The sequence below is a fragment of the Vulpes lagopus genome, chromosome 12 (assembly GCF_018345385.1).
Source record: "Vulpes lagopus strain Blue_001 chromosome 12, ASM1834538v1, whole genome shotgun sequence".
NCBI classification, from domain to species: domain Eukaryota; kingdom Metazoa; phylum Chordata; class Mammalia; order Carnivora; family Canidae; genus Vulpes; species Vulpes lagopus.
The window spans coordinates 28,678,340-28,686,882 of record NC_054835.1 but is presented as its reverse complement, the minus strand read 5'-3'; the positions used below and the strand labels follow the sequence as shown (position 1 = coordinate 28,686,882).

General features: G+C 43.5%; 1 protein-coding gene across 1 annotated transcript; it reads left to right on the top strand.

Annotated features, from left to right (window-relative positions):
* The first annotated feature begins 6,610 nt into the window (after positions 1–6,610).
* LOC121473976 (olfactory receptor 4D2-like) lies at positions 6,611–7,555 on the top strand. The gene has a single exon (XM_041726808.1). The coding sequence runs from the start codon at positions 6,611–6,613 to the stop codon at positions 7,553–7,555; it is 945 nt and encodes a 314-aa protein (XP_041582742.1).
* The last annotated feature ends 988 nt before the right edge of the window (positions 7,556–8,543 follow it).

Below are 8,543 nucleotides of genomic sequence, written 5' to 3'. Positions count from 1 at the left end.
AGCAACTCACTGATGACAGGGAGCCTGACTTGGGGTCAATCCCAGGATGCTGAAATCATGACCTGAGCCAAAGGCAGATGCTCAACTGACTGAGCCACCTGAGCACCTCACTCCCTTTTATTAAAAAAATATTTTTAAAATTAATTAATTAATTAATTTAGAGAGAGCAAACATATGGAGAGAGAGAGAAAGAGAGAAGCAGACTCTGCTAAGTGGAGAGCCTGATGTTGGGTTCAGTCCCAAGACCCCAGATCGTGATCTGAATTGAAGGCAGACCCTTATCTGACTGAGCCACCCAGGCACCCCTCTTATGCCCATTTTTAAATTGGATTTCTTGTTTTCTGCTGTTGAGTTGAGAAGTTCCTTATATCTTTTGAATACTAACTCTTTGTTGGGTATGTCATTTGCAAATATCTTCTGCATTTCAGCAGGTCATCTGTGTTGTTGATTGTTTCTTTTACTCTGCAGAGGTTTTTATTTTGATGTGGTCCCATATTTCATTTTTGCTCTTATTTCCCTTGCCTCAGGAGACATTTCCACAAAAAATGTTTCTATGGCTGCTGTGAGAGACATTACTGCCTATACTCTCTTCTAGGATTTTTATGGTTTCAGATCTCACATTTAGGTCTTTAATCCACTTCCAGTTAATTTTGTGTATGGTTTAAGAAAGTGGTCCAGCTTCATTCTTTTGCATGTAGCTGTCCAGTTTTCCCAAGACCGTTTGTTGAAGACACTTGTTTTTCCCATTGGATATTCTTTCCTGCTTTGTTAAAGATTAATTGGCCATATAATTGTGGATTCACTTCTGGATTTTCTATTCTATTCCTTTGGTGTTTGTGTCTATTTCTGTGCCAGTACCATATTGTTTTGATTACTTGAGCTTCGTAGTATAAGTTGAAATCTTCCCAACAACACTTTTAAATGAAATCAAGATAGTTAGGGCAGCCTGAGTGGCTCAGCGGTTTAGCGCCACCTTCAGCCCAGGGCCTGATCCTGGAGACCCAAGATGGAGTCGCACATCGGGCTCCCTGCATGGGGCCTGCTTCTCCCTCTGCCTGTGTCTCTGCCTCTCTCTCTCTCTCTCTCTCTCTCTCATTCTGTCTCTCATGAATAAATAAATAAATAATCAAAATAAAAGAGATAGTTCTTTAGGGTCTAAACAATCAGGTCTAGTCAAGTAATGGTCTTTTGTCATTTTATTTATATAGGATTAGCGAAAACAGTGCTCTCAGAAATTGTTGATGGAAGGCTGTACGTTATTTCAGTGGTAGCAGGTTAAAACCATATTTTGTTTGAGTGTAACTATACTCAGCTGACACACAGTGCTACATTACTTTCAGGTGTACAACATAGTAATTCAACTTCTCTATATGTTATGCTGATAGTTTGATTCTGGCTCAGAGAATACTCCATGTCTTAGCCTCATTAATCTGCAAACCTTGCCATTCCAGTTGCATTTATGATCAAGTTCAGGGATGACTGAGGTATGAGGAGGAGAAGACCTCAATTAGCCCTGCCTAGGAGTTAGTTTTACATTTGATCCATACAAGGTGGTGTATCAGTCAGAGTTCCACCAGAGCAACAGAACCAGTTGTATAACCAGATAATATGAATATATTAAGAGATTTATTGCAAGGAATTGGCCTACATGATTGTGAGACTGACCCCCGAGCCAGTAGAAGTGCATAGGACAGGCATCAGGAAGGGCAGGCAGGGGCTCTGAAGCCACAGTCCAGAATGTCACCTTCTTCAAGGAAACCTCAGTCTTGCCCTCAAGGCTTTTTAAGTCACCGACTCATGCACATCCAGATTATGTAGGAAATTCTCTTTTACTTAAAATCAACTGATTATAGGTAGCAGTCACAAGTGCGAAGTACCTTCATGGCAACACTTAGATTAGTGTTTGGTTGAATAACTGGGAACTATAGACTCATCAAGTTGACATATGAAACCAGCCATCATAACAGGAGAATTATTACTATCAGTGATGCTGGGCACCCTTAATGAGAATATAGATGAAGTTCCTTCCAGATTTATCTTGCATCCATACAAGTTTGAGGTGGTAACAACAGTTAAGCCTGACAAATATTTATTTTCTTAGATATATGGTACATGGGGAAATCATTTTCTTAGTTCAGTTTTCCATGACTGGGCCTTTAGCATGATTACTCCTTTCCTGCCATTCTGGTGTTGGGAATTCATTATGTTGGCCAGTGGATGCAGTGAACAGATGAGGTTTGGTGGACATTCTACAGACCCATAAGTGTCTTGACAGGGGAAATACATTAACTGAAATATCTCAGTTTTCTCTTAGTGAAAGCTAAGTCAGAATCAGAACTCAAAAATCAGCCACATGATCGTCAACAAAATGTACAAGCACTGTCCCTTTCCTCAGAATCAATCCAGACCACTTGGTTTCAAGTGATTAAATTTTAAATTGGACTGAAGCTCTAAACAAGAGTTAGTGGTTGGTTTCTCTTTTAATCTACATTTCCTGTATGTGGAAAATCTTCACATTGTATTCTTATCTGCCAGAGATACCCTATTAGGCCAAGTGTAAACATGTCCAATGCAAGAATTTAGACCAACCTGGAAATGCTATGTAGATCAGAGAAACCTAAAAAATCAGGTTTTACAGCACATCAAGCTTACAGTGGCAGTGAATTTTGGTTTTGATTGCTTTCTCATAAGGAGACATTTTAAGAGTTTCTTGTAGCAATCAGTGTGCTAGAATCAGTAATAGTTCGCATATAAAACGCTAGCATTTTATATGCAATGGTATATTACTCAGCCACCAAAAAACTGAAATCTTACCATTGGCAACAACATAGATTGGACTAGAGGGTAATATGTCAAGGGAGATAAGTCCATCAGAGAAAGACAATTATATGATTTAACTCATGTGTGGAGTTTAAGAAACAAAACAGAGGATCATAGAAGAAGGGAGGTAAAAATAAAATAAGATAAAAGCAGAAAGGGAGACAAACCATATGAGACTCCTAACTATAGGAAACCAACTGAGGGTTGCTGAAGGGGGGTGGGTTGGAGGTTGGGGTAACTGGGTGATGGGCATTAAGGAGCACACTTGATGTAATGAGCACTGGGTGTTATACACACCTGATGAATCACTAAACTCTACCTCAGAAATTTATAGTACACTATGTTATAATTAATTGAATTTAATTACAATTTTAAAAAATTCTAGCATTTTATAAATAGTATGAGTAGACCTGGATACAGTTGGTAAATCAACACTGCGGTTCTGGTTGGTAAAATAAGACAAGATTTTTTTTTAAAGATTTTATTTATTTATTCATGAGAGACACAAGAGAGAGGCAGAGACACAGGCAGAGGGAGAAGCAGGCTCCATGCAGGGACCCTGACGTGGGACTCCAACCTGGGTCTCCAGGATCACGCCTGGACTGAAAGTGGCGCTAAACCACTGAGCCCCCCCCACCCAGGCTGCCCCAAGAACAAGATTTTTCATGAGTTTCCATTGTAGTATAGAAACATTTTCCCACATACGACTTTCCCTAAATAAAGATCAATTAAGTTTAAAAGCAGAAGGAAAGGAAGAGAGAGAAGGAGGAGGAAAAGGAGAAGAAAAAAGGAAGAAATGTTAGCTTGAATATTCTGCACATGCGCATGAGAGAGAGAGAGAGAGAGAGAGAGAACAGTCAGCGGTGCTAAATGTGTAGCCCAGGAACAGGAGCAACAGAATTATCTGAGAACTTGTTCCAAATGCAAATTTTTGGCCCTATTCTCGCCCAACTGAATGAGAAAGTCTGGGGCTGGGGACACACTGTCTTAAGCTCTCCAGGTGATTCTTTTAAGGGTAAGAGTCACTGATCTAATAAATGGGTTTGTCTAAAACTCTCAGAGTCTGTTTCCTTGGAAGAGACTCTTGTGCTTTTGGATCATGGTCTTAGAATCCTACATCCTGCAAATCTCTAAAGTTTTCAATGTCCTTGGTACTTTGGCCCCCAAGGAAGACCTCTCAGAGACTATATGTTTTTGAGACATTTAGAAACTCTTTTAACAACTCCCATTGTTCCCTGGCCTCCAGGGGGAATCAGTGATGGGGGGGGGGTGTGTGGAATCACCCTAGCTCTGCTTCCAGAGCCGAGCCCAGTGCAATAGTGTGTCCCCAAGGATATGCCCTCTTTCCCTAGGGTCACCCCTGCCATCATAGGTGATGTGTGGGCAGTGGCCAGGGAACTGATGCTGCAGGAAAAGGCTCCTCAAGATTATGTGAGACCTGAAGCCATTCTCTGGTTCTGGGCTGGAGGAAGGTAAGACACCAAGGTTTTCTTCCTTGTAGATAAATCAGCTGCCAGAAGGACCCAAAACACTTACTGGAACGTGGGGGAGAATAAACATAAACAAGTGACATAGGCTGGATGGTAGTAAGTCTGAACTGTGAAGAGAGTCTCGGGAAGGAATTCAGGGGAAATGTGACGTTGAAAACAGATGCCTCAGGTTGCATGTGAAAATCCAGGCTTTTTTTTTTTTTTTTAAAGATTTATTTGTTTGTTTATTTATGATAGACATAGAGAGAGAGAGAATGGCAGAGACACAGGAGGAGAGAGAAGCAGGCTCCATGCCAGGAGCCCGATGTGGGACTCGATCCTGGGATTCGATCCTGGGACTCCAGGATCGCACCTTGGGCCAAAGACAGGCACCAAACCGCTGAGCCACCCAGGGATCCCCGAAAACCCAGACTTTTAACAACCAAGCCGGAACGGAGGGTGCTGAGAGCAGAGTGTGAGGAAATACACCACACAATCCCCACCTAGACCCAGAAAACAAGGTCACAGAATTACCTACTACTAATCCATTGGTTAGCAAACATATTTGGAGCAACTGCTAAATCAGCATTTCTGTTCTAGGTGCTGAAGCTATTGAGTCACCGAATTTACACTCTAGTTAAGAGAGAGGGACAAGAGAAGAAAGGGAAAAATGCTCTAAGGGAGCTATTTATAAAACCTTGTTGGCACCCAGAGAAAGAAGAGATTAATTCTGCATGCAAGAGATGGGGGAGGAGTCACAGAGCAGGTGATATCCCAGTCCTTGTAGGGTGAGAAGGTAGTAAAAGGCATTTCAGGAAACAGAACTCATTACCAAGGCTACAGAAAAAACCGAGTTTATGGCACATGTGAGAAGCTATGAATTTCTTAAATGGCAATCAGTTCCTGGGTGACAAGGATACAAAGGTAGGTGAAGGCTATATTTTATAGCCTTGTGTGACATGCTGAGAGGCAGTTGCATGCACATATGTAAGCATGTGTTTCAACTTTGTACAAATGCACAAAGCATGTTGAGCAGCATGGAAGAGTTTGAGTTTTAATCTAGGGGCACTAGACAGTCATTGGAAGCAAATGGAAGCCAAAGAATGAGATTAACATGACCTTTAATCTATCTAGACTGCAGAAAGCTCATGAGAGAGGATGGGACTGAGACAGGGCAGGAGGAGTGGGAGAGGCCCCTAGCCCTAACCCCACACCCCTTACCTCTTCCCCTCCACCTCCTTCTCCAGTTTTGCCCCATTCCCTCTCCTTCCCCACTGCCACCATTTTCCCTTCCTTCACCTGCTCTCTTCCTCCCTCTCCCATCCTCTTCCTCTCCTGCCTCAATTCCTTTGTCTGTTCCTATTGCTCCTATCTCAACATCTTCCTTCATCTTCTCCCCTTACATCAGTAACATCTTCTAAACTTCTTGTTTCCTCTCAGTAGAGCTCTCTGAGTCCCCATCATGCAATATTCATCATCTATTTCTTAATCCAGAGACTCTCTCTTGTCTCAGCACACATCCATATATTTCAGGCCTCGGCAGGTAAGGGGCTGCACCCCACAGTTCCTCCCCCACCCAGCAGTGAACACTACCTGCTTTTGGAACGTTGACTATCCACAAAGATGGGCACAGGGCAGAGCAGGAGGAGGGAGCAAAATAAAGATCCATGTCTCTGTCTCTGGGAGCTTTCAGTTAAATTGTGGAGGAAAAACATAGTCACAGGAAAAGCTCATTAACAGGAAGACGTATTAAATGTTGCATGAAAACTGGTTATTAGAAAAATTTATTTGAGACTAGTAGAAGGGAGGATGTCTTTAGAGGAGGGGAATATCCAGAAGAAGTGATTGCCAGAATGATTTATTTCCAGGCTGTTCTAGGAACTTGATGTGTCTTTTTATTTCATCTCCTAAACGGTTCTATAAAGAAATGTTTTTATTCCTATCTTACAGACGTGGAAACTGAGGCTCAGAGAGGTTAAGTAGTTTAATCAAGGTCAGATCCCAAGGAAGTAGAAGCCCTGAACTTGACTGCTGGTATGTTGGACTCCAATTGTCTCCCCACCCAAGTATCCCATGTAATCTTTGAAAGACAGGTTGCATATGGCTCTGGATGGCTTTAATATATCTCATGAATGTATATTACAGCACCAACTTGTAAATTGTCCAAAGGTAAGCCCAATTAACCAGCACCTGGTGATATGGTCTGCACAAGAGGATCCATCATCTAGGCCTGGAAACTCCGTTTGAGTCCCGAGCACTAAAAGCGACTTCATGCATCAATGCCTGTGGTTCAGTTTCTTTAGGTGTATGGACAAGATGCCATGGAGCCAGAGAACCTCACGTGGGTATCAGAATTTGTCTTCTTGGGGTTCTCCCAGACTCGAGAGCTCCAGCTTTTCCTGTTTCTGGTGTTCTTGTTTGTCTACACCACCACTGTCGTGGGCAACCTCCTCATCATGGTCACGGTGACCTCAGACACCCGGCTCCACACACCCATGTACTTTCTGCTCCGAAATCTGGCTGTGCTGGACCTCTGTTTCTCCTCTGTCACTGCCCCAAAGATGCTGGTGGACTTCCTCTCTGAGAAGAAGACCATCTCCTACCAGGGCTGCATGGCCCAGATCTTCTTCTTTCACTTTCTGGGAGGTGCCATGGTCTTTTTCCTCTCTGTGATGGCCTATGACCGCCTCGTTGCCATCTCCCGGCCCCTCCACTATGTCACCATCATGAACACTCAGCTCTGTGTCCAGCTGGTAGTGACAGCCTGGATGGTAGGTTTTGTGCATTCCATTGCCCAATTGGCTCTGATGCTCCCACTGCCTTTCTGTGGCCCCAACATCCTGGATAACTTCTACTGCGATGTCCCACAAGTGCTGAGACTTGCCTGCACTGACACGTCCCTTCTGGAGTTCCTCATGATCTCCAACAGTGGGCTGTTGGATATCATCTGGTTCTTTCTCCTCCTGACCTCCTACTCTGTCATCCTGGTGATGCTGAGGTCCCACTCTGGGCAGGCGAGGAGGAAGGCAGCTTCCACCTGTACCACCCACATCGTCGTTGTGTCTATGGTTTTCATTCCAAGCATTTACCTCTATGCTCGGCCCTTCACCCCCTTCTCCATGGACAAGGCTGTGTCCATCAGTCACACGGTCATGACCCCCATGCTCAACCCCATGATCTACACGCTGAGGAACCAGGAGGTGCAGGCAGCAGTGAGGAGACTAGGGAGGCGCCGGCTGCTTTGTAAAAGGGATCTTGGACAATGAGTAGGTCACTTCTCCCTGGCTTGCTTTTCCATTTGTGAAGTAGAGGGAGAGCTACTGTTCCTGCTGTCTTCACAGCTTGTGGATACATTGTGGAGGTCATCACAGAAGTGACTGAGTTCTGAAACTAAGCACCTTACTCTGATTCTTAGGAAAAAGGAACAAGTCCTGTTTGGTGGCTAAGGTTTATGCTGGAGTTCTAAAACTCCTGCTACAGTGAGAAGTTCTCATGGCTCCAGAAAGCCACCCTTCTTTTCTCCTTGGTGGATGGTTTCCTCTTACAAGAAAGGTATTTCCCCAGTGAGAAAGGTATTTCCCCTAGTTTACGTGTTTTCCCAGCCACTTTTGGTCTGTGTCCAAACATGTTAGAGAAAGCACAGGCCTTTGAAGACTTAGCCTAAACTGGGAGCCCCTGGCCCATTTGTCACCAGACTGGTGACCTCGGAGAGGTCTCTTGAACTTGTGGATTCCTCTGCACAGGACTGGCATGAAGCAATATCTGTCCCAACAATCTCACAGATTTGTTACAAGATTCCAAAAAAATGTGTACGAATATTTTATAAACCTTACATAGAACCTACGTAAGGATTATTGTCATTGTTATCATTCTGCCTGACATTTCTTCTCTCATCAGATGGGTAGTGTTTTGGAAGTGTTTGGTGGCAATTCCTCAGTCAGTGAGGGAGGCCTGGAGAGGGTGGGAGGGCCATGCAACATGCCCAAGAATGAAACAGAGAACAGAGAGTGAACATAGATTCAGGGGCATGTCTGCAAGAAAATGTTCTTATTTTTATTCATGATGGATGATTTGAGCTCTTCTATGACAATAAGATGTAATCTCATGGAAGCTTTCTGGAAAACCACACTCTAATTTCTGCCTTCCTGGTGGACGGTTCCCGGTTATGATGACACCATTTCTCCATAAGAGCTATCTACTGCCTATCTATTTTCCAATACTCTGTTTTGGTGTGAGTCTGGATTGTTGGAAACA

Excerpts from the sequence above, each read along its gene's own strand:
- LOC121473976 (XM_041726808.1), top strand. The coding sequence starts at position 6,611 with ATGGAGCCAGAGAACCTCACGTGGGTATCAGAATTTGTCTTCTTGGGG.